General features: G+C 40.5%; 1 protein-coding gene across 5 annotated transcripts in view; it reads left to right on the forward strand.

Annotated features, from left to right (window-relative positions):
• The window catches only part of FARP1 (FERM, ARH/RhoGEF and pleckstrin domain protein 1), a gene marked incomplete at both ends in the record, with an annotated part of 162282 nt that overhangs the window by 81538 nt on the left and 54144 nt on the right, over positions 1-26600 (forward strand). For all 5 annotated transcript variants that reach the window (XM_079537932.1, XM_079537933.1, XM_079537934.1 and 2 more), the window contains 4 exons: positions 16919-17023; positions 22010-22052; positions 23271-23349; positions 25514-25611. In XM_079537932.1, coding sequence (XP_079394058.1) covers positions 16919-17023; positions 22010-22052; positions 23271-23349; positions 25514-25611 — 325 coding nt within the window. The remainder of the gene's footprint in view (positions 1-16918; positions 17024-22009; positions 22053-23270; positions 23350-25513; positions 25612-26600) is intronic.

Below are 26600 nucleotides of genomic sequence, written 5' to 3' on the forward strand. Positions count from 1 at the left end.
TTAAGCAGATTCAGACATTCTCAACAAAGAAAGGAAAGCCTTGTTTGTTTTTCCTTAACTTCTTTATCTACTTATTTATGCCGTATGGGTTTCTTTGATGCTAGGAATCATGATTTACAGTGTAGCATTTCAAACATATTGTGAATTTCCAAATACTTCAGAAATGCTACTGTCCCTTTAGAAATTACTTAGCTAATAGTGACTGCACAAAACGTTCTAAATGCAATACACAGTAACAGTTTTCACAATTCACTTGTCTGCAACATAAAAGATTAGTGCATGTTTTATGTTCTTTTTTTTTTCTTTTTTTTTTTTTTCTTTTTTTTCTTTTTACACAGAACTGGCTGTTTATAGTAAAGTAAACTATTTCTAGAAATAACAGCAAGCAGATTTTTGCCTTTGGCAAACGCAGTCATTAAAACATGGCTGTGAATTGCCCCCTGTGTGATTGCATGCATTGTACAAGCCATGGCTATTTTTCAGTTACTTTTAAGAGGTGAAGGAAAAGCTATGCAGACATAAACATATATTTTCAATATAATAATAATTATTATATAGCTTTCAACTGGACTTTAGAAGGTATACTTTTCCAGATTACTCATTGATGTTTTTATGGAGATACTGGAGTGAGAGACTCAGCATATCAGTTACTTAAGCGTTTCTTTTAATTCATAATACCTGTTCTTCCTGTTTGGAAAAGTATTGCTATTAGACAAGCATATTTTTCCATTATTTGGCATCTATTTCCAGATCTTAAGCAGCAGCTTACACAGAAAACGGTATTATCTCCATTTTTCATGGTTGAATTCCTCTTTGTTCTTGAAGACCACTGCTGAGCAATTTTCTGCTAGCAAAATTTTGCCCAGGGGGCCACACGAACTCTCACAAGTCATATGAGCCATTCAGGCTGTCTGGCCTTGCGAGCTGTGCAGTTCACAGAAACACAGAATGGCCAGAGTTGGAAGGGACCTCAAGGATCATGAATCTCCAACCCCCCTGCCACACACAGGGCCACCAACCTCCCCATTTCATACTAGACCAGGCTGCCCAGTGCCCCATTCAACCTGGCCTTGAACACTTCCAGGGACGGGGCATCCACAGCCTCTCTGTGCAGCCTGTTCCAGCACCTCACCACTCTCTCTGTAAAGAACTTCCCCCTGACATCCAACCTAAATCTCCCTTCCCTCAACTTAAAACCATTTCCCCTTGTCCTGCAGTTATCAACCCTTTCAAAGAGTTGATTCCCCTCCTATTTGTAGGTACTGAAATGCTGCACTGAGGTCACCCCGCAGCCTTCTTTTCTCCAGACTGAACAAGCCCAGTTGCCTCATCCTGTCTTTGTAGAGGAGGTCTTCCAGTCCCCTGATCATCTTTGTGGCCCTCCCCTGGACCCTCTCTAACAGCTCTCTGTCTGTCTTGTACTGGGGGCTCCAGACCTGGATGCAGTACTCCAGATGGGGCCTCACAACAGCAGAGTAGAGGGAGACAATCACCTCCCTGTCCCTGCTGGCCACCCCTCTTCTGATGGAGCCCAGTTCCTGAAGAACAGTATTGCAGTGCTGAGGACTCAGCACCTTGCAGGTCTGCAAAGTCTGCATTTGACCTTATTCTGTAGGGTGATACTGGGTTGTGAATCTCCTGAAAACTATTATTTGAAGGCTAAAAGAATATGGAACTTGCTCATTTGATCATAGTACTGCTGCTGAATATTATGCTGTTGGGTTTTGGGTTTTCTTTCATCAGTGCTCTAGATGCTTAGTAGAAAACTGCTCATTGTTTGTGGTTTATTTGTTACAAACTTACATACTTTCAGTATTGGCTGCAAGACAACACTGAACAGAATCAGTTATTTTTACTGAGATGTAACACGTACATTTGGCTTTTAGTCCTAATCTGTAAGTGTGCAATGCATTTAGAAAACAGAGGACTCTGCTATTGCTCATGGCCTGTACCATAGCTCAGTTCTGGGGACTTGTCCCAAGTTTTGTAGGTACATCTTCTCAATGCTACCTTTTTTATTTCTGCTTTGTCTGTTATTGCACTGGAGCCCTTTTGTGATAATTATTTTGCTTAAAACAAACAGCTTTATAAGAATCTTCCTTCTATTCTCCTCCCCCAAGAGAAAATTTTGTGTGTATCCTCTCTCAGGCAAGTGGAAAAAATTGCAAGCAAAAAGTGTGTCAGAGCCTGAAATCTTACCTGTGCTGAAGTTCCAGAGTGAGATCAATTTCACTTGATTTTTGTTATTTGGATGTCTGATTCAAGAGGAGAAGAGATGCTCACTCCTTTCAGTGAGAAAGGAGAGGTGTCCTGCTGGGCATTCCACCTCAAGTGTGCTACGCGTCTGTCTTTAGGTGAGGTGTATTTTCTCTTGTAAAACTAAAGAGAAACAGCATAGATGGTGAGCTCATACTTAGAACGTAACTTCTAGGCAGCCTGAGTACAGTGCCTTGAGCTCCTCCTTGGCCCCCCAAGATCAGTGGGGTGTGTGCTTTGCATGAGCCAAGTACTCAGCTCACAATTTACCTCAAGAGAAATCCATTGCTTTTAGTGCACTTGTTGCCTTAGTTAAAACCGCATTTAGGAGCATTTGCAGACACTGCTGGAAGGAGTTAGGAGGAGTGCAATGGATTTTAGTAGTAATTATTGGAAGTGGAGGAGATCCTGTTATGCTTTTGTTGAAGACATGTTGTTGATGGGGCTCCCCAGTACAAAAAGGACAAGGATCTCTTGGAAAGAGTCCAGCGGAGGGCCACGAAGATGGTGAAGGGCCTGGAGCATCTCTGCTATGAGGAAAGGCTGAGTGAACTGGGTCTGTTCAGCCTTGGGAAGAGAAGACTGAGAGGGGACCTGATCCAGGTCTATAAATATCTAAGGTATGGGGGGCAGAATGGTGAGGCCAGACTGTTTTCAGTGGTGAGTGGAGACAGGACAAGGGGAAACGGCTGGAAACTGCAGCATAGGAAGTTCCGCACAAACATGCGCAAGAACTTCTGTACAGTGAGGGTGACGGAGCACTGGAACAGGCTGCCCAGGGAGGTGGTGGAGTCTCCTTCTCTGGAGATGTTCAAGACCTGCCTGGATGCCTACCTGTGCGACCTGGTGTAGGGAACCTGCTTTGGCAGGGGGGTTGGACTCGATGATCTCTGGAGGTCCCTTCCAACCCCTACAATTCTGTGATTCTGTGATTCTGTGAAGTTCACATCTCCACTGCTTTCCAGATGAATGACTTTTTGCATATCAGCGAACATCTGGTCTCTTACATTTTGATCTAGTGTATTGAATACACATGTGATGTCAGAGAAGTGACCTCAGCAGATCTTTTGATCTCTCAAGCTTTTAAAATTACTCAGTGTAATGCTAACCCTAATAATAAATCTCCAGCAAGGACACATATCCAGATCTATCCAGCATCACTCAAAAATAAGCCTTTATTTGATTTAATGACAGGATATCCTGCAATGGCTAGTGTTGAGAGTAGTTTAATGGGTATGAATTACATTTTTTATTTGTCTTTAGTAGCTCAGTGATTTTAATTCAGTTTTGGGAGGCAGTTTAAAATATCCTGATGATGTCAGCTATGCATAATATCTTTTGTGTAAGCAGTTATCTGGTTCCTAGCAATGAAGTAGACAAAATACCTCATGAATGATAATGACAACAAGAAATAAGCATACCAACAAGTTAAAGATAGCACAGTCCATGGGGGGAAACGAAAGCAGCAATGAGATGAAGGCCAAGCTCAATTTTGGCCAGTCTGAGTTTTTCTCTGATACCCTTTGTACTCTTTTTTTCGTTTTGCTGCAGAGAAAATCCAGTGGAGTTAAAAAGAGAGCAAATCTCAACCCAAATGAAGCTCTGTGGGTCACGGAGAAACATCAGTCTTATTAAACAGCATCTGCATGTATACTGATTAGCACCACAGTTGCAGTGCTGGAGAACCATGCTACTTTCTGCTCAAGATGGAAGTGTGCGCCCTGTGAAGGAGCAGTTTCTGACTGTGATATCATAATTCACCTTTTCTTGGCTTTAATTATTTGCAGCCTGCTGGCAGTTACAATATGTTGGATGGAATGAATTATCCAGGAGGGGATTGAATTCTTATTTTGGTTCTTGGTTTTCAGCCTCCTTTTCAGTTCCCAGTAGGCTACGGAGAGCAATTAGATGCAGCTTGTGGCTATAGGCATGTGGCAGCACACGGGAGGAGCAGCAAGTACTGGCAGTTGGCACTTGCAGACTTTCTTAATAGCAGGTACCTATCCTCTCTGAGACAAAAACAGGTGCAAACTACCCATTGCATCCAATGTTGGACTGATCTCTGTAATACTTCCACAGAGTAAACCACACTTTGTTCTTGGAGAAAATTCTCTTTGGTATAAGTATCCATAATGCACATTGATTCCTTAAGATTTTGTTACCAGCAAAGATGTTGAAACCTAAATTCCAGTGATAATATATTCCTCCCTTTGCTTGTCTTTGCAATTTCTCAGCCTGGTTTTAGGTCCACTGTGCTAGTACAGTCAGGAAGACTTCTTTTTGGTACAATCTCTGGATGGCTAGAAGCAGAACTGCAGTGTCTGTGCAAGATTTGCTTGGTCATTAGGCCTTAGGCTGATGTGGGATGTAGTGGCCACCTTCCTCATCTCCCTCAGTGTTTGCTATGCAGCAGTCTCCCACTGGGATTCAGCAGTCACTACCTTCATTCAGCTTGTGTGAACCTGCCAAGGCATACTGATGTGCTAGTGAGAATTAAGCCAGCAGCATGCCAGTGACACATGGGTGCATGTATCTTTCTCATCCTTCGAAGCTTATGCCATGCCTCAGGCCAAGACATTGTTTGACGTCTCAAGTTGTTCAGTACTAAGTAATTGTAACCCGCATTTTACTAAATATTTACAGTCTAACAAAGCAAAAACTGATAATAGTGCTGCATCAGGGGTACAGTTCTCTCTGTTTTAGTTGCTTGATGTTCTTTGTCAAGCATTAGGAGACATTTTGATTAGAAATGTGTAAAAAGACGTGCCAAAAAGTATGCAGACAGTGATCGTAGTTCAATGCCACTGCAGTCTTTCTGTATGCAGAAATTCTTTCCTTGTGGTGATCTGTCCTTAGTCTGATAGAATCACAGAGTCACAAAATAGCCTGGGTTGAAAAGGACTACAATGATAATCTAGTTTCAGCTATGTGCGGGGTCGCCAACCAGCAGACCAGGCTGCCCAGAGCCACATCCAGCCTGGCCTTGAATGCCTCCAGGGATGGAGCATCCACAGCCTCCTTGGGCAACCTGTTCCAGTGCATCACCACCCTCTGTGTGAAAAAGAATAGGATGGGTAGTCTGACTTCTCTAAGTAAATTAGGATAAGGAAGGATAATTTCTGAAATTGGTAGTGAGATAGTGCTTAGTGGAGAGGACTAACATGAGTGTATATACTAACCCAGAATTTCACTAGGGAGCTGGTGAGAACAAAGATGGAGGATATTTATTAAATCTCATAATAGGGACCAAAGTGCCTGTCTGTTTAGAAAAAAAAAGGCGTACAAGCCTGGAGCAATCTTATGATGAGCCAGTTAATGTTGTAAATGATCAGTGTTAAATTGTAAGCAACGTTCTGCTGCCCTTTATCTCCAGATATCCATGATCTCCTAAACAATTAGCATTTAACAGGAAGGGCTGTACGTGAAGTTTATCACAAGGTTTCTATATTGTTAAAGCTGTTCATAGGGAAAAACAATATCATTCTTTTCAGTACTTTGGCAATTCCAGTCTCAGCAGTGTGTGGCAGAAACAGCACTAAGCAGGCAGTTCCGTGCTTCTTAGCAGCAACTGTAAAGAATACATCTCCATGGAAAATTGCCTTTCAGTTAGAGGGTTTGTATCAACTGTAGTTACTCTAGTTTATAAAAAAGTGGACAAAGAGGGACCACCTCCCAAGTGATTCAGATTTGAGATTGACTGACTCTTAGTCTGAAAGTGCCTGTTTCCCCTCTGTTGATGAGGAAGGATTCTAACAAAATTACTCTTGTGCCTTCGGCAAGTCAATTAAGTGCTCAGAGTTAGGTAGGATTAATCTCGATTTACCCTATAAATAAAAAACATGAGATGGAGAAGTTTGTTTCTGATGGATGCTTAAACCCTGACAGTTAACAATTCTGTGATAGTCTTAATTGATACACTCAGATGGCATCCCTGAAGTAATCACTTGTAACATCCAATTACATTGTTACGCTGTAAATAAAATTATCACTCTTCCATAGCCTAGGAATTTGGAAAATTACATGAATATTAACAATGAATAAACACATTTGTAAGTGTGAATTTAAAATGAGATGTATGGCATCTTCAAGCACATTTGGTTTTCATCTCTAAAAAAGAAATAATGAATTAGATGAAATCAAAATGTTGCCCAGTTTCACACGTTATCCTTAAGACCCAGTGAATTGAAACTCTTGTCTCTGGAGGAACTCAACCTAAGACTGCAAATGTATTCAAAATAGTGGTGTAGTGTCAACCCGGTGTTTGACTTTTAATAGCACATCCCCAAAGAGTTCTCTTTGATGTATCCCAAACAGAGGATGCTTGTTTCCCATGAAGCCTGTTGTTTCTGATGAAGCTCATTTATGTCAGAGCATTATCTAACACCATAGCACTGTATTAAGGCCTTAAAAATAGCTAAATTGCTCCTTTGCCTTTGTAAATCTGCACCTAAAGATTGATTTTAAATATTCTGTCTAAAGCCCAAATGACAGTACCTAAGCCTGTACAACACGTTTTTAAACAGAGCGTGAAAAAAAAAACCGTACACAACAGGATAGCACTTTAAAAACAAAACAGGCCATAAAAGCTGCTTCAGAGACACTGTTAATGTACTCGTGATAATAACATGGTGCCACTTTCCTTTGATATTTGAAGCCTTTATCTGAGTGACAGAAAGCAGATACCTTAGGAATCTCCAGGCTCGAGCATTGTTAAATGGGAGTGAAGTGGGAGCATGTGAGCTCTTTCTCAAGTGCTGCACATCAGCTGCAGGCACAGGTAATCTGCAAGGCATGCATGTGCACACACATGTATGCAGAAGAAATGGTTGGGAAGTCAGATGAAAGTTGCATGTCCTAAGTTCACCTGAGCTCTAGAATAAAACTTTGTTCCTAGTCAGGGGAAGCACCCTCAGGATTGCTCAGAGGCTTTTTGCCCAGCTTTTTTCTGCTGTTCTCAGCCAAACTCATATGCAGCTCAGAAGTCCTGCTGGGCTTTCTTCCACCAAGGCTGGAGAAGGCCTACAAGATCACCCAGTCCAACCATCCACCCATCACCAGCAGTTCTCACTAAGCCATATCCCTCAACACAACATCCAAACATTCCTTGAACACCTCACGTTGGTGACTCCACCACCTCCCATGGGCAGCCCATTGCAGTGCCTGACCACTCTTTCAGAGAAGTAGCATTTCCTAACGTCCAGCCTAAATCTCCCGTGGCATAGCTTGAAGCCATTCCCTCTATCCTGTCTATGCTTTAGGATAGTCTGCACAGTTGCTGTTTAATGCTGGATGGGTTCAGTCCCATCCCATCAGCTTTAGATCTGAGGATGTTTCTGAAGAACTGTGTTGCTGTGTTAAAAAGGGAGTTATTTTTTATTTTCCCATGAAAACATGATTTAACCTGTATCATTGTGAGGTGCCTCTGAAACTTGCTAGTATTAGAATTTATTACTCTACCACCCACTACACTGATTCCACTCCTTATTCTTTTCTCTCTGGTTTATTCGTCAACCGTTGATGCTTGTGCCTTCTACTGCAATCCAGTAAACACATATAGGCAGTTGTCCATGTCCCCCCGTTGTCTGATGTATTCTAAAGTTGTTTCTTTACATGTTAAGTAGACCCTTTAGATTCCTGATGTATTCATCAATCTCTTGAGGCTGTTCAGAGAAATGTTGAATGTTTTCCTGTCATCCATGGTGAAAAGGTTACCGAGCTGTTTGAGTCTGTCTGGTTGGTGGCTGATCTTCAAGATCAGACAAGAAACTCTTATGTATGGGGAACCTGGCTGGTAAAAAAACAACTCAAAACTTCTGCTTTTTGGGTCCCTAATGGTTAGGTAGTTTTTGAGGCTTATGTTTTGCACATGGAAGTTTCAATTCTTCAAAAACATTTTGTGGCTACGTTTGGTTCATTAGAAACAAACCTGGGACCATTTCAGTTTTATGTTGATACATAAAATACTGTATTGCTCCACATCTAATTTGGAGGAATCACAGCATGCTATGGCCGAGCTTTTCCTTAGCCTGACTATGTCAGACTTGCAAGACAGAACCAAGCAGATCATATAGAAAGTCCTAATTGTTTCATGCAGGATTACCTTCCTTGTTCTGCCTCACTTTGTGGCTGGAGGTGTACAAGATCCTGTTGGAGCAATAGCCTCACTGAAGGCAAGAAATAAGATGAATGCATTAAGGTTAGCTGCAGCCATAGCCTGAAGGCTTCATCTAAGGTTGTACTTCCAAGTTAACAATCTGGTCATGAAAAATTCTGTGCCCTGTTGTTAAAATGTGTTTCCTTGCCCTGTTAAAGCAAAAAGTAAAATGCGTGGTGCTTTGGATGGTGTCAGGTCTTGCTCAGATTAATTAATGGTCGTGTTGAGGGTGCTGCAGTACTGAAGAGGGATTATCAGAAGCTTTGGCTGTTAGTTTTGATTTTGCTTTCGATTTAGGATCTCATATTTTGCCTGTTATTTTTTTTTTCCTAGGCCTGAGTTCTCACACTGAAATGATTTCTTCATAGGGCTTTTTTAGAATCGTGGCTAAAATAAAATGCATCCAAATAAGAATAGTAAATAGCCTCTTGCACCTCAGTCTGGTTCTGGAGTTAATAGCTCCAGTATAGTAATAATTTTCTGTAATCTCACATTTCAGGTCAACATGTAACAGTTTTGCTTTTCACATGGATTGGATTCAGAATTGCCTATTCCTTCAATTCAGTAAAGCGATTATTTGTAGCTGAACAAAGTGAGGAAAAATAAAAAAGAAAGCAAACCAGAAAAGAAAGGGGGCTGATTAATTGAATGATTTTACTTTCATCTCAAAACACTAATTAATGTTTTTTTTTAAAAAAGAGAGCCCTAGAAAGTGATTAGATGTTTTTTTGCCTTGAAACATAAAGCAGTGGAAAATTAGGAGGCGAAGGGTAGAGGGGTGTCACAGAGATTGGGGTTGCTATCCCCAATTATATGCTGGCTGCTACACTGCTGAATTACACCGAGAGCACTGAATGGTACCATTATATTCCTTTTCAAAAGTTCTGGGCTATGAAATTCAATCCGAGGTATTTTTAATGAGTGTTCTGAACCTCAGTTTCAGCTCTTCTGAAGAAACAAGGAGCACAGTGTGCTGCTAAATAGCGCTGAGGCCAAGGGTTAAATTCATTCAGTTTTTTGCTTGCAGGGAGGGAAAGTAATATCAACATCTATTTGACAGGTATATACTTACTTCCAGAGCTCAGCTTCAGGAAAGCAACTTTCCATAAAGCAAACTTTATGAAAAATGAGGTTGTATCAGCTTCACATCAAATTCTCTCTGAAAACAGGGCTTGTGATGTGTATTTTCCAAAGCCAGCGGCCGCGGTGCACACGCTGTGGTTGGGCTGCGGGCATCCTTGTGCTGCAGCAGGCTGTGCCCGTAGCTGTGGGACACAGCCAGTGCCGTCCTGCTGGAGAAGTCTGCTCAATCACACCTCTTGGCCCTCAGTGAAGCGTAGATTATGCAGGAGCAGTCTCTGTCAGAGAGGGGCCTCTTGGCATCCCTTGATCTCCACTAAGGGTTTTGCTGTTGTGGTTGGGATAGTTTTGGGGTGGCCTCCTCACTTGTCGCAACCCTCAGCAAGCTTCCCCTTAGCCAGAGTACCTCTTCAGGCAAGCTTTGTTAGCTTATAACAAAGCTTATAAAAGCCATTTAGTGTCACCTTCCATTTTTTGCAAAGTTATTTGTTTCAGATCGTATGTTTCATGCACATGCCCTGCGACTCACTTCAAGATCTGAAATTCATGATGGACTGGTTCTGGCTCTTGCAAGTCATCCCCATTCTGTGTCAGCTCTGCAGAAAGGAAAACAGTCTCTTCCAGCAGTGGATGTTTGCCTTGCTAATGGGAGAAAGTGCAGCCACAAACCACGATTTAGCTTTGCTAGTAGAGTTAGGCAGAGATGACTCAGCAATTGCCAGAGCTAATTTTAGGGAATAAGATGACGTATTTTTAGTAAGCTTTTTCATTGTTCTTTTAATGCCTCATTTTCTTGTGTACAGTGTGCTTTTGAAATGATGTTAAAGAAAAGTAATTTGGTTTTAGTGAGCTGTGGCTCTGGCAAAAGTCTCCCACTGCAAGTCTCCAAAAATGAAATGGTCTCTGTGAGAAATTCTGCAGCTTGGAACTGTTGCGTAGAAGACTTGTTCTGCTTTTGCTGAAATCCTACAGATATTTTACGCTTATCTTTAGAAGCTAGCAATTACAGTTGTACTACCAGAAGCAAAGTTTGGGGTTTTGCAGGTGTGCTAATTAATAATTCTTAGGCACGTATGTGTGACATGCAGTTTTTATAAATCAATACAGAAGATTTAAGATGAAGCCATTTGAACTTGTTAGCTGAGGGCAGAATTCAACCGGTTAAATGCTGTAATGCAGGTAAAGGATCTGTGGAACAGGGAAACTGCTCATGAAGTATTTTGTTTATGCTTTTCACCAGAAATCTTGCTTTGGAATAAGCAGATGTGTACTTAGACTACAATGACTAAAGGATGAATAGTTTTTGGTCTGTTGAGTTTGTGGTGTATAGCTGAGGAGAAGTTCCAGATCATGACATTGGTGCAAAATGAATTCTTCTGTGGGATTGTGTTTCTAAAGCTGCCTGACAAGGAAGCTCTCCAGGCTACAATATTTTGCCCCTGTCCAGAGACGCTTGAGAGTTTACTGTAGCTGAATGTTGTATTGGTCTGACTCTGCTGTAAGAAAAAAATTAATCAAAATCAAGTGAAAATACCCTTATCATGCTACTTTGTACTACGTCTTTTCCTTTTTACTCCCGCAATATTTAACTATTAAAGAAGAGTCTTTAAAAGCAGCAATAATATTCTGCTTCTTTTCATGTTAAGTGTTTAATTTTCACCTGAATTTTACAGTTGGGTAATTGTACTAATGTTGATTTGGGGAATCAGAAGAGAGTTTAAAGTCTAGTGAGAGCAATCCTTCTGCTTTTGACAAAAGCCAGTTTATCATAGGCAGAAATCCAAGAGCGTGGCTACAGTTACAGATCTATGGATATTCAAAAGCAGAAAATTATGTGTTTCTTTTGAAGAAGGTGCTAAAAATGTGAGTTTATTAAATTCCTTCTCCTTGTATTTTTGCCTCAATAATTGCACGTCAGACTGTGAAAGGCAAGCACTGGTACTAAAGGGGGTATAGGTGATGTGGTGAGTGTAAAGTAGGGAAGCAGTCCACTGAAATGTACAAAGAGAGGAACGCTAAATGGTCATATTGTACACACATGGCAGATGATCAATTGCCTTTTTTAGTGTAGTATAAGAGACTTATTTTGTTACTCCATTTGGCCTCAATCCTGCCTTTGAGTGTATGCACACAGTCTGTGCAAAAACATGTGGGATACGTTCCAGGAGTGGAGCCTTCAACGATGTCATAGTGGAAGCATTTTAAAAGGAATGAGTTGCCTTTGGTTTATCAAACAAAACTTATTTATATAATTAAATACATAAAAAATAAAAATAAGCTCCTTTTGCTTCATCCCTCCTAATGGGGTTGATCCCTTGGCTGTCTGCAAAGTGAGGGTCTGCATGCCTAGAAGTAGTCCTTCGAAAGGTAGGACTTAACTTCTCTGCCAGCACATAAGGGTATGTAGGGTGCACACCCTGAGCACCCTGAGGCACCATCTTTTGGAGTAAAAAATGTGACCACTGTGGTGTTTTTCTTAGACCCTGATTCTTGTGTTCCAGCAGGAACAGGCTGCTGCTTGGTCCTGGTGCACTGAAGGTGGCAAAGCCCACTTCTTCAAGACTTCCCAGCCTATGCTGAACAGTAAACTAAAAACAAGCAAGCTCAGGTTTAAGAGCTATCTGTGTGATCTAAAGCTATTTTTGTAGTCATCTAATCCTTCCTATAGGATTAACACCTACACTTTGAAAGCGAGGTGAGGAGAAAAAGGGCAGAGGATCTCCAGGTACCTTGGCAGTGTTAGGTCCAGAGCAGTGATATCCAGACCAGTGCTTATTGCTTTTAACTCACACTTTGTGTAGTAGACTTTTGTTAAACATGAAATATGCATTTCATTTTATGCCAGAAAAGAGAACTGGATATAATGTGAAATTTGTCTTCAGATGCTGTTAGCGTTGTTCAGTTACAAGCAGTTTTCAAGACTACTTTGAAATACAAATTTTTTGCCAGAATTATTTAAGAACCCTGTTGCTCAGTGTCATCTTTGAGGTTATTTTTAGACTGTTTGCTTATCATGGACACTTCTTGTTTTTTTCTTCCTTTAAGAGTTGTAAATACATATATAATTTTTAACAGTTCTGAATAACTGAGAAAATTCATACTGTTAAGAGCATGGAATTGTTGTTTTTAGTATTGACTGTGACTCAACATAACTTCGGACACACTTAGGAAAATACTGGGTGAAGTTTTCATTATCATTTCAAGACAGTTGTTATACTGAAGTACAAAATACTTTGGAAATCACAGTAACCTGAAGTACGTAGTTTTACCAAATTGCCCCATTTTGGTTCTGAGCACTCAAAACGTGACAAGGGCAGGGCCTTAAGGAAGGAAGGAGGAAGCGAATAGAGAGTGCTTCCTCATGAAGCTGTCTCTTGCTCTGACCAGAAGACTGATGAGACCACATTTTTAGATGTTCCAGATAAACTGGTTATTGTATTTATGTTTTGGTAGAGATTTTTGTTATTGCTTTAACCTGATTTTACTGGTCAATAACGTAAAAACAAACAAAAAAGCTTTCAATGAAATTTGGCTAGACAGATAAAAACAATTCATCACTGCTTGGTCCTAAGTTGACACATTGGTTTGGTAGATGGTTAGTGAATTGACTGCTGACTGCTAAATTAATTGCTGGGAGGGTGAGAAAAACATGCCTCAAGCCCCTTCTTTTAAAGTTTTGGACTGTGGGACTGTGTGCTTGCATTTTCTTAACAAAAAAAAAAGAATCAGTATTTCAGTCTGTGCCAAAGAATGGTCTAAACCTGTGTGTAGAGGGATTTTTTTGATGATTGGAAGTCTCTGGAATGTTAAATTGTTAAATCTATTGAAATTTTAACCAGTGAAAGATCATAAGCAACTTATGTTTGGGATTTTTGTGCAATTAGAGGGAAGTTGAATTGAATAAGGCTGAAATAATGAGCAGACAGCAAATGCTGAATACATGATGCTTAAGGTAGGCTACTTTGGGTGTCTTCATAGCTTGCAGCTAAATGTGGTGATGTACATTATTTATGATTTAGAAATTAGTGGCCTGACATTCCCTGAAAATGTAAAGTGACTTTTAAAATGTAATTTCATGGAACTGAATGAAAGGCCAGTTCAAAATACATTAAGCAATAAGGATGTGTAGCTTGAAATCAGTGAGCTTCTTTTCACTGCAATAAATTAGAGTGTTACTTTAGTGTAGCTAAATACCACCTCAAGAGAGTAATGGCAATTCCCTGCTGTCAGTATGGCTGGGATTCACCTCTATCAGGTACCTGGACTACTCGTTATCAAGAGTGAGAGTACAACTGTTTTGCTTAGAAAAAGTTCACTGCCAATGTGCATAGATAGATATTTTGGTAGGAGGCATTGCCCTTTGAAGTTGCAGTCTGTCTTTGTTGTCTGACAGTCTCAAGTTATGCCAGGGTAAGATTAGATTGGGTATTAGGAAGAATTTCTTCATGGAAAGATGGTCAGTCATTGGGACACTCTGCCCAGGGAAGTGATGGAGTCTCCATCCCTGGAAGCATTTAAAAGATGTGTAGATGTGCCACCAAAGGAAATGGCTTAGTGATGGGTCTCAGTAGGTTGATAGTTGGACTTGCTGATCTTGAAGGTCTTTCCCAAACGAAATTATTCTATGATTCTACGGGAATCTGGCTGTCAACAAAAATAGGAACAGGGGACTGCCACCTTCTGCAGATGCTTCTCTGCTTCAGGTTGTTGCATGACAACTTCTCCCACATATATGCCACCAACATACTATACTTTTCTGCTGCTTTTCTCTCACTGCCTTTCAGCTGTGGGAAATCACAGCTGATGGTCTGGAGGTATGGTCTTGCCACAAGCCTTAATTATGGCAGCCTCCATTTCAACATACCATTGTGTGCTTTGTCTTCTTCTTTATCATCTCTTTCAGGTCAGCTCTTTTTCTCCTTGGTGTGAACTCCCACTTGATGAGGCTCAAGAGATCAGGAGGTGGGTCTCCTGGCTCCTCTTCTCCTGCCCCCAGCATCTGGCCACATCAACAACCTTCTCAGCCCTTCCTCATCTCAGTATTTGAGGCTTTCATGATGGTCATCTATCAGGAAATGGCTTGTGTGGCAAGGATAAGCACTCCTATGACATAGCTTTTCTCTGCTCCACACCCTTACATGGATGCAGAGTTACTGGGAGCTCATAAGACCTCATGAGTCAGGCCAGCAGCCCACACCAGCACGGAGCAGGGAAAATGGCCAAGCTGTGGCTTGTGAGATGTGGGTGCAGTCACAGAGCCAAGAAGCTTTGCCTCGTGGGTGAGACAGACGTGACAGCAAGCTCACGTCTGGCAGCTGGAAAATGCCTTCCATGTTCTGGAGAAAACTTGTGTTGTCCCATAGGCCTTGTAAGCACATTGAAGTCAGACACTACTGTGGGCTGCAGATGCTGTCACTGGTGCGGCACATTCATTCCTGAATGCTTCCTCTGTCAGTCAATGTTTGCTGCAACCCCAGTGACTGCTTTTTCTGTTCCCTACCCAGCAGGCTGAGATTTTAATTTATTGTGTTTAAATTTTTTAGTAAGGATGTCATGGAACAGCACTGAATCAACATCTCTGTAAGACCAGAGAGTTCCTGGATGTTTGGATGTTCCTTTTCCTTCTGGTCCTGCAAGGCTGGGAGTGTCATCAGGCTCTAAGTCTCAGCAGTTTTTATATGTGCAGTGTTTCCCCTTGAATAAACTGTCAGATTTTATTTTGACTTAGACTGATCAAAGCTAACATGAGTTTAAAATAATTGTTGTATTTCCACATACTTGAGTAAGAAACATTTCATGTTACTGAGGCATACTTCAGAGAAAATGCCAAGCGATGTAAATACTACAAGACTGCTGTTTTGTTGTCTAAATGCATAGAAGGAAAAAAAAAAAAAAAAGAGGAAAAAAAAACCTGTATGAAAACAACCAGTAGGTTTTAATCTGCTGCTTTTACTCATGATCTGAGATCAGACAGTCTTGCTTTCTTCCACTGACCTTGTGTGGTGGGGTAGCACAGGTGCCAACATACCAGTTAATAAAGCACTGTAAGGGGACATTGCTTCCTGGTTGCATAGGTCTGTCAGAGGCAGAAACCTGCTCTGCAAGTTCTTTCAGAGGTGGGCTTGGCTTTTCCCTTGCAATTTCACTCTCAAAGTTGGCCAACCACGATGGATTGTGTGATTGTGTCACCGTGTCCTCCTGCATCACCTGGGTGGCAGTGCCACCATGGCGGCATGTTCCTGCCTCAGAAAATGGATGTCCTTAATTTGCAAGCTTTGTTACTGAGTATTGAGTTTTCACAATTCGTATGCTAGATAAATTTCCTTTGGAAAGGTATTTTGTACTTAGAGTTGTGGCTGGAAACCAGGAATTAGTGGTAGAAAATCACCTGGTGGAATTAGGTGGAAAATTGTGAGGACTTGATTCTTTTGGTATGGTGAAACAGAGACCAAACCCCATCATGACAAATTTTGGATTATAACAGCAATAAGCCTGTTGGAAATGCAGCAACCTAGGCTTATGATTGTCCTTTCTGATTCAGCTAACTGGCTTGGCTACCTTTATGGTTTTGTTTTGTTTTGTTTGCTCTTTTACTGCTGTTTCATCTTGATCTCATAATTATTTACTGGGCAGAAAGGAAAAGGACAAGTCTGTAAGCTGAGCACAAGGGTGCTTGGCTGGGGTGTGATCAGGACCACGGGTCTCTCATAATGGAGGAGTTTGTGCTATTTAGTGGTGGGCTACTATTTATTCTCAAGTGACTCGAGATCTCCTTTTCAGGAACCTTTGATTTAGAATACACATATTTCTGTAGAGAACAAAATATTTGATTTCAGTGATTGGCCTTTATATACTGAGAAAGTGTTTTGTTGTTTTTTTTTTTATTGCCATGGAACTGCTGGTGAGCTGTAATTTGCGGTATTGGCTGCAGGTGTGGATTTAACTGATGTGCTGATGAGAAGAATCCTCACAATCAGCAAGATTGTGTCTCTGGGAGCTAATATTGGGCTGAACATCTGGTCTTTGTAGTGGGAAGATGTTTACAGTGTGAAAGGCAATGTTAGCTCTCAAATCCTCTGATACACTCATTAACTCTCGTGAGAGTAGCACAGAGGAGCCTTAACCAGCTTCAGTGTTTTATAGATCTTTTCTGTTTTATAATGTTTTCCTCTTAAAACCAAAAATGCACTAGAGGTTGATTGAGAGCTGCCATCCAGAGATGAATAGATATTTTCCATGGCTTTAAAACTAGTGTAATTATTTTCAACTGCCCTGTGGGTATGGTTGGAACAACTGCTGATTTTGTTAGCTGCATTGACAGTGTTGTTTGCAGGATGACTTCTTAGCACAGTAATTTTTCTGCCACTAATTAAAAGCATCTTTGTTGATTTGCAGCATTTTACCCTAGGCTTTGTTTTCTTCTTACAGCAAAGAGCTCCAGGGAAAGTTTTGCATGACGCCGTTTGCAACCACCTGAACCTTGTTGAAGGTGACTATTTTGGCCTTGAGTTTCCAGACCATAAAAAGATGATGGTATGTAAAGAGTTAATTTTCACCTGGTTTTCATCTACATATGCTCTTTATTCTTTCTTCCAGCTCCTTACTTATAAGCTATGTTTAATCCTGAATTTCAAAAAGGAAAAAAAATACTTTATTTAAAAAGCTCTTGCCTGCTGGATTTGAAGAAACGTTTTTAAAACCTGATTATTCCTGTCAAGTTTCATCTGTGTTGAAAGTAGCAGCCAATTCAAACATGAGTTGGAAAAGCATTTTATTTTTATCAGTTGCAGTAGAGCAGCCAGCAGCAGGACTGCTGGAGAGTCTCAGCTCTGATTTTATAGTCACAAGTAATTTGGAGCGTGGAGTCTGCAGACAGAAGTTGCAGCGATTGTGATGGAGTTCAGTGAAAAACATCTTGGGACAAGAAGACGGTTAGATAAAATATAATGAGGTTAATAAAAAAGAAAAATAAGGCAAAAAAAACCCCCATAAATAAGCTGTTGAAAGTCCTGTATGTGGAGCCATGTGGCACAAGCAGGTGTGCTGGTCCTGACACTTTGGACTCTGAGAACAGCTGCTGGCAACAATCAGACATTGCGCTAATGCTTCCAGGGTGGGAACAGTATCCTGTAGCAGAAAAAGCCGAAGGCGAGTGACTTCCCAGTCTCATATGGCTTTCATTCTGAGGTTTACTTCACTTCAGTTTTTTGATGTGACCTCCTGACATGTATGCTTGGTATCTGGGTTGTTTGACTGGTACTTTCTGGTGCACGCTGAATCTGCTGTCTGTTCAGTGAATTCTGCATCAGTAACCTGGCTGATCTAAAGGAGGTGACTTTAGGCAATTTCAGAAAGATCTGTTTCTATCGATATACAATTTTTCTTTAAGGAGGAGTATTTCTTAACCAAAGGCCAGGGAGGATTTAGCTGCTGCTGCTGCTGCAGTAACCTGTTGTCATGCCGTAGTGCAGGCTTGTGTAGGCACTTAAGCTGAACAGTATAGGTCATAAAGCTTTATGCTTAACTATATTTAAGAGGAAATTTTGAAAAAAATGGATGTTGACCTTTAAAACTGATCCACTTTGTAGTTTGCTTCTGGATTTACATGAAGCACGGTTTACTACGATGTTTCATATTTTGCCAAATATCCTTGACTAATGCTTTAGGTAACTTGAGGGAACATAACTCTTCAAAACAGTGTGACTGCAGCTATTACAACAGAGGTCCCTGTAGCCATGTTAGTACATGACATACTGACATTCCTTATATATGTAGATAAAGCTGGGAGAAATGTACAGTTGCGTTTTAGTTTTTTAAAAAATAGTGAAGGTCACCTGACCAACCTTATCTACTTCACAGGTCATTAAGTTTCAAATAGATGGCCCTCTGTGTTTTGCTCTGAGACCTGAAATAAACCAACAGTTTTCAGTCTTGTGAAAACAAAATGGTTTATTTGCTTGAGGCAGAACACGGGAGGGATTGAAGTGCTGCCAGTGCCTGAGGCTGTTGCAGTGGCAGGCTGGAAGTATATCCAGATGATCTCAGTGGGGGATCTACGGCTCTGACGAAGAGGAAGGTAGAAAGAAAACCCCAAGGCTGTTCCCGCTTTGACCTAAAGGAAAATGCCTCCATGCATCAAGGATGGTATCTCCTATTGCTCCTACTCCTGCTAAAGAAGGTATTAGCCAAGTATCTGAAAGTGCTGGTCACTGTATCCACCAATTGTTTCACTATTTGCTTTTCAAAAAGGGGGAGATCCCCCAGTCAAGCCTGTGTCTAGACAGGTGTGCCTCGGCTGTGAAATTCAGAGGAATTCAGAAACTCCATGATACAAAAAGGGTGCTAAGGTTCTTGAAAGCATTGAGAGGAAATCAGTGAAGATGGTAATGAAGCTGGGAGGCATGTTCTATGGGGACTAAGGACACCTGATTTGTCCATTCTGGAGGAAAAAAAGGTGCAGAAGCAACTTCATTACTCTCTGCAACATCCTGAGGATGGGAAGCGGAGGGAGTTGCTGGTTGCTGCTCCCTGGTGACATGATCCTCTGCTAGGCTCCTGTTTGATGGTTGAACTAGATGATCTTAGGATCTTCTAGCCTTAATGATTCTATGATTCAGAGGATGCATGGGAATGGCACAAAGCTGTGCCACAGGATGTTCAGACCGGATGTTATGAAAAAATTTACCATGAGGGGGGTCAAACACTGGATCAAGGTTCTTAGTGAAGTGGTTGATGCCTCATGCCTCTAAGTGTTCAAGAGAGACTTAGATAATGCCCTCATTAATATATTTTAACTTTCGATTAGTCCTGGAATGGTCAGGCAGTTGGACTTGATCTTTGTTGTTCCCTTCCTACAGAGCTATTCTGTTCTGTGTTCTATTACATTCTAAAAGCAACTTGCAGAAGCCGTTGCAGCAGCAGATTTGATTATGAATCATTGCTTTAGTGTGCAGCAGCTTTCTGGATGAGAGTGATACTTACATTTACATTGTAATTCTCAGTTTCTATGATGCAGCTGAGACAAATGCTCCTATGGGATTTAAAACTTTTTGAGCTTCATAATGGCCGTAATGGAGAATTCAAGCATTGCGCAAATAAATAAATTGTGGTTAGTTCTGTATCTAAGAAATAAAACACACATACATATTTTACATTCTCATCATCTGAAGATAATTAATTGCTTGTCCAGGGAAGAGGGCAATGGCAAAGGAAAAATAAATATTTGCAGTGTATTTGTTTGGATGTAATCATGTGTATGTGAAGTTACATTCATAGTTCAGCTGTGTTTGTTTCAGCGTGCCAGGCTCCAGACTTCATGTATTACATGTTGACAGTTGTATGTCATGATGCCCAGCAGCTGTACATGTTCAAGTGTGCTGTATATGCAGAAGAGAAGACATGCACGAGAGATGAAAATGGAGGGTCTGAGGGCTGCACTTTCCCTCAGCGTGAGGAGAAATGAGGCATTGTTGCTAAGCCTGGGGTTTTACAGTTTCATCATACTTGATGTCTGCCCCAATTCTCCAGCTGCTCCAGTCCAGTCACTGCTGCTGCAGAATGCCAGACGTTGTTTCAAAAATAAATAATCTATCCTTTGTAGTTCTAAAGAAAAGGGAAAACAGAGATCCTAAGTCAATATTCATATTATTCTTCCTTTCCAGCTTATGAATCAATCTCAGATCGGCTGTGTAGAAATACAGTGTGAGAGCTGCATGGTGTGCAAGTTTTAATTGCCTGGGTTTGGTGATGGTGATGGTGATGAAGTCTTTGTCTTGCCCCATCTTTCTCGTCTCTCCCTACATACATTCAGTATACACTGGCATTCAACAGTCTGGTAAAGAATGCTGCAACTTGTAGAATGATTGGAAAAATGGAGAAAGGAATGACATACTTTCTGTGCTCATGCTGTAACACAAATTTCCTCTGGAAAGAAAGAGATTTTGTTTTGTATCAAGGAAAATATATGCCTCCCATATTCTTGCAAATTAGCTTTTTCATATTCTGGCTTTTTTTTCTCCACTAAATCTGGCAAGGTCCCTGACCCTTCATAGTAGATTATGTACATGCCAACTTTCTGAAACAAAACAGTTGCAGTTACTGAAATGCCAAAAAGTGTCAGAACCAGTTTAACAGGCAATAAACCTTATTTTCCTATTCTTGTGTAACCAACTTTCCTTAGCCCTTCCAAAGAAAAGAACTTTCCCAGGCTGAAAAACATAAAAAGAATTCCATTGAGAAACATTAGTGAGTTTAAAAGGGCAAGAACGTGAGGACTTTGCTAATGGGAAGCCCTCATAAAGTAATTACAAAAATAGCAAACAACATTGGCACAGATGCAGCAGCCAGACCTGTTTCTGTCTGGTTTCTCAGGTGATCTTTGAAAACTGATATTTTTAGGATATTTCAGTATCTACATAACCTGAAATTATTCAAGGCCAAAGGTGTATTCTTTTCAATATATGTTTTTTCCCCAAAGAAAGTCTCAGTTAATTTGTTTTTTACTGCCTTTAACCTTTGTGAAGGCTGCAGGATGTTCCCCTACAAGTTCTAGAAGTCTCCAAGGAAGGCTCCGTGCAATTGAGATTGCAAAATAAAAATCTTGGGCACAGTTGTCAGCTGGAGATGGTGAGCTTTCGCACTTCCCTAGTTTCTGTGAGTCATTTGGCTTTTATCTTCTGCAATCCAATGAAGGAGGATAGGTGATTTGTCCAAGCCATTTTAATTGAGACTACAAAGTAGGCTTTTAGGTTTTAAAGATGTTATTTCACTCCATTTCTTCTCTTTTGCAATCTAAAGGAAAGACTCAGGTAAGGTTATTAAAAAAAAAAACAACTCAGTTAAGGAAAACCTCAGCCTGATCTCCCCACGTTTGTAGAACAGAGAAAATGTCACACAGTCAGAAAGTAAGCTTGCTTTTAGTCATGCTTGAAGCTGTGTCTGCCTCATGGTCTTGATGTGAGAGAACATTCCTCCTTAAAATGGTGGTGGTGAAGGGTTAGGGACCTGTCCGGGAGCTCTGCCATTATTGCTGAGCCTCATGGTGGCCTTTCTGCTGGGTCCCCAGGTCCAGGTGGTTGTCTTGTCATTTCTCTCTTTGTCCACTACTCCCAGCTCAAAGGCAAGCATCAGACCCTTTCACTTGCACTTCTGTAGATTATTGCAGTGAGAACTACAAGTGACAGCACAGGAGTGTCTCTTTCTCAGTTCCTTGTTTCGCTTTTCCACAAAGTGAATGGCTGTTGGCCAAACTTGCTGTGATTGTTGCTTTCTGAAGCAGTTATGATAAAAAACAAATAATCAGTTTCCCAGCTCTCTGAGTTTGTGTTGCTTCAAAAGCAATACAGCGGCAACAGCTTATTAGCAATGCTGTTTCCTGAGCATATTCAAGAGTTCTGGAGAGAAGACCCACACTTGAAGAGCCAGATAAATAAATGGAAATCCAAATGGTGCAATAAAAAATGCTCTTTTGCAAGCAGTAGTTTGTTCAGAGCTGATAACACCACCTTTTTTTATTTTCAGGTGTGGCTTGATCTTTTGAAGCCTGTTATGAAACAGATTAGAAGTAAGTACTTCCTTGCTGTTGTTTATTGTGCCAGTCCACAGGTGGCTGAGTAAACGAGGAATCTGTTGATTGGTATCTTTATCTTCTCAACCTCCTCTACTGAGTTTTGTTTGGATTGTTGTTTCTTTTTATTTCTGTTCTGACCTCAGAAGATTTATGCTGTATTCTGTGAAGTCATGTCCCAGCTGCAAATTCTACTAAGCACACAGACATTGAACACCTGTGGTTTTACTCTTTATACTGAAGAGGCTGAACCAGCAGCAAAATTGAGAAGGTTTAGTCAGGCCCAAGAAGCACTGAGGCAGTGGTAGCAATGAAGGCTACTGCTGCCTCACTGTTGTACCTTTTTTGTTGAGAAAAAATCATGCAACAGAGGAAGGCTATGAAGGAACGTACATTCCTGAATGGTAGCTGTAATGAAAGGTGAAATAAAAAGAACAGGATGAAGAAAAAAAAAAAAGAACTAGAAGAAATTATTAATGGGAAGAAGCTAGCAAATCTATTACTTTCAGGGATGTTGCTTCAGAACTTGAAAGCATCTTAGACCTAGAGGAGAAAGAAGTCACGGAAGTCAGGGAATGTTGTGGTGGGAGAGAGAATGGAACTGTACATAGCCATCAGCTTTGGTGAGAGTAGAAGTGAACAGGAAAGACTTTGGTGGCTTTGTTTCTCTGTCAAATATCAGTGGAAGTCTTCATTTACTGAGCTTTACAACTGAGATTAATTTTTCCTAGATGTTCTTCTGATCATGTTAGTATGAGTTTGTTCTCTGGAAGCACTCCCTCTCATGTGAGAGATATGTTGCTCCTTTTGTCACTGGTTGTATTTGTTAGAACAAATGTGCTGCTGTTAAAACAGAAATAATGATTTGCTGGTGGACTTGAAAAACAGACTGTATTCTTGCTCCCTCCTGTTCTGAAGCAAGTGTAATAGATGCACATAATATATTTTATTGCAACAACTGATGTAATTACCCAAAACAGACTTTATTTTGGCAGAATGTCCCTCCACCAAGTGACTGTTCTGTTTTATGGTGCATATGTTTTATTTTGTCATTTGTCAGTAACCTGAAGAGCATCAGAACTAATAGCAAAGGATGGAAGATTGGTTTATCTGTGTGCACTGGAGATCCCACATACCCCTGTGCATCATTTGTGACATAAAATTTGGCCAACACATTACCAACAGATCACTAACTTCTTTTGGCCTTTCCCCTAGGACCGAAGCACGTTGTTGTAAAATTTGTGGTAAAATTCTTCCCACCTGACCATGCTCAGCTGCAGGAGGAACTGACAAGGTTAGTAGTTGTCTGACTATTTTTTTTTTTTTTTTAAATCTGAAATCTCCAGTGAACAGAGTGGAGAATGTGGGATTGGAGATGACTGGGTGAGAATCGATGACTCCCTCTCAATGTTAACTTGAAGTTATTTCCCCCCACCATTGAGTGCCCCGGGGCGCTCCTCTACACTGGGGAACATGTGTGACTGCACAAACATTTGGGACAAAGCTGCTCTGCAGGAATTGCCAAATTGCAGCACCTGGGGGACTCTACTGCAGTAGCCAGTATTCCAGTGCAAATGCCAAAGGTCTGCACGGCTCCATCCATTTACAGATGGAGAAATGGATAGGAGGGGGAATTAAACGAAGAGGAAGGGACGGAAGGATGGAAGGGTGGACGTATGTAGAAAGAGTGCCTAAAGGGTGTGTTTGTTTTCAGTGCTCTTTAAAAACTTGATTTAAGCTCTAAATTTCACTCTGGCATAAAGACATGAATTGTATTTCTCTGTAGGTGGATGTGTATGTGAGGGGAAAAAACATACTGCTTCATGGCAGTACTTCACTGAAACTTTTCAACTCCTGGTCTAGAATTATTATTCTTTGTAATTACATTTTTCTGTTCTGATTCTCTATTTTCTTTATTCGTTTTTACTTTTAATCCTCCCATAAGATGGTATTCTCTTTTACAAAGAGCTTTTGTATCTGCCTAAATGGCTTTGTAAAGATCATGTTCACCTTTGTGGTGTTTTGTATTTCTCTGTCTTGGTTTGATAGCAGAGCAATGGAATGTAAAAAAAAAATGACTGATAACTGTTACCGACTTGGACAGAGAAAACTGGAAAAGTGAAATAGGAAGAAGGAATATTTACTTAAAAGACTGAGTGAAAATAATAAAGGACAGCTCACAGCATTGTGTGGAACCGTCTCTGAGTAGATATTCTGCATAGCAGTTGCTTAGTATGTGCAGTGTAAATTGATTTTTGGTGATCTCTTTCTGTGCCTGGAGGCATATCTCTGAATCTTAATGACTTTTTTGTTAGATTTTAAACGTGTGTGCTGGGGATCTTGAATGTATGTACACAGCAGTGTGTAGGATGTGAAAGCATATCCACAGGGAATGGTTTTATCACTAGGAGAAGCAGAGAATATAATACGTCTGTGCTTTTCGCTTCTAGTAGGGTGAATTTTGTATGGCAAGGCAGATGTCTGCAGGATTCAAAAGGACATTATTTAGATCTGCTATATTATTTCATGTATTCTGTATTTTGGCATCCATACTCCTCTGCTCAGTTTGCATTTTTCATTTAATTCACCTATATCTCATTCAGAAATTCACTGTTCAAATGCGAGTTCTCACTGAATATATTAAAATCCAGTGTTAGTAAAAAGTGTTGAGATTCTTGCATGAGTTCCCCAGAGGATCTGTGGTCGCTGCAAGGCTTGTTAAGGTGCCTGTCCAATTTGGATTACATTCCAAGTGTAGGAGAAACGCCTGCTATGAGGTTATTATTTTTTTCTAGGTAAGAATTTGATGCTGAGTGAAACTAACCTATTTCAATTTCTGTTGAAGCAGAAATAAATTTAAATGTTGAAATAGTGCTGTGGACCTGTGATGTCGGTGCACATAAGCTGTGAATGTAGAATTGCCCTCAATGACTAGTTTGTAAGTGAATGTGTTAAAAATGGCTCTTAACAGTGCAGGATTATGTGCTGCAGAAGTATTGGAGCTAGATAAAGTCATTCAGTAAAGACCTTGCTCCATATTTCCAAGTGACTGCCAAGATGGAAACTTAAGTTCCCCTTCTGTTCTGGCATTTCTTCTTGGTTGCAAGTAGGTCCATTATCTTGAGATGCAGTTTCTGAGTGTGTAACAGCTGTCACATTTGCTTTTACTGTCAAATTGCTTCCGTATTTCATTGATCTGGTTAAGAGAGATAGAAATGGAGAAAGAAAAAGGGATATATTTTGATTCTGATAAACAACCAGCCAGTATGTAAGATGGTAAGGACTGTCATATAGTACTCGTTATGATTTACTTATTACTAATATTACTTACAATATTCAGATCACTTCTGTAGATGCCAAAAAGTAAAAGGAATGTATTGCAAAAAAAAATGGACCTGAAGTTTAAAACTTCTCCATCTTTCCCTCTTGCTTTGCATAACTCTGTCTTTGTTTTGCAGGTACCTATTTGCATTGCAAGTGAAGCAGGACCTGGCACAGGGAAGGCTAACGTGTAATGATACCAGCACTGCCCTTTTAATCTCACACATAGTACAGTGTAAGTTCCCTCCTTCTGGGAGGATTAGACATGCTTTGCTGGGTTACTTGTTACAGTCTAGTAGGAGATGGCTTGAGTCATGTTGCCAATTTATTATATTTCTGTATAATAGCATTTAAATGCAGAGAATTTACTCTTTTAAATAAAAATGAGCTCTTGGCCGTTGGATTTGCATTTTTAAAGTACTCATTTGATGGTCTGTGTAGGATCCTTTTAAAAGCAAACTTTGCAGGCAAGCAGGTTGAATTCTCCTGAATTTTTGCTTCATTATTTGTATTTAGCATTGTATTATGTCAGCAGAACATTCAAATTCCTGGAGATCTGAATGCTGTCTAGAGAATGTAGTAAATAAACATGCTTAGAATGCCAGACTAAGTCACGTTCCTAAGAGGAAACTGATAGGGAAGAGGAAAACCCAACAGATTTCAAGCTTTTTTTTTTTAAATTGCAGTGCATCTACAAGAAGACTGTTCAATGGACTTATTTATTATATCACAGCTTCTTTTGACTTCAGAATCACTTGGAAAGCATTGTATGTTTTCCACTTCGAGACTGTGGGTATTCTTGTTGAGAGTAAGAGTAGGAAAAAATACTTAACTCACATATATGATGGTCAGCCAGATCTTTGTTCTAAATGCTGTTGTGTGGAAATTGCAGTCAACAAAGGTGTTCAGAAGTTCTTCAGTGTTGAGTAGATAAATCTCATGATCCTTTCTCATAGTCTGAGTGTTAGGGTTGTTTCTTATCAAGTGTTACTGGAAAGGCAGATATTGTGTGCTTTTCTATCTGCCATGGCCATCATTGCCCAATGTGACTAAGTAGCAGTAAAGTACAGCTGCCTTTGGAAAAGTCTGGATTTTTCAAATCATTTCAAAACTGAGTGTTTTCACAGCACAGGCTTAAAAAATAAATCCTTAGCTAGCAAGCTTTTTGTATATTTTAGTTTTGCCTATTAACAGCATTCAGTACACCAGTGGTAGTTCTTTCCT

This window comes from Tetrao urogallus, assembly GCF_951394365.1.
Source record: "Tetrao urogallus genome assembly, chromosome: 1".
Lineage (NCBI taxonomy): Eukaryota > Metazoa > Chordata > Aves > Galliformes > Phasianidae > Tetrao > Tetrao urogallus.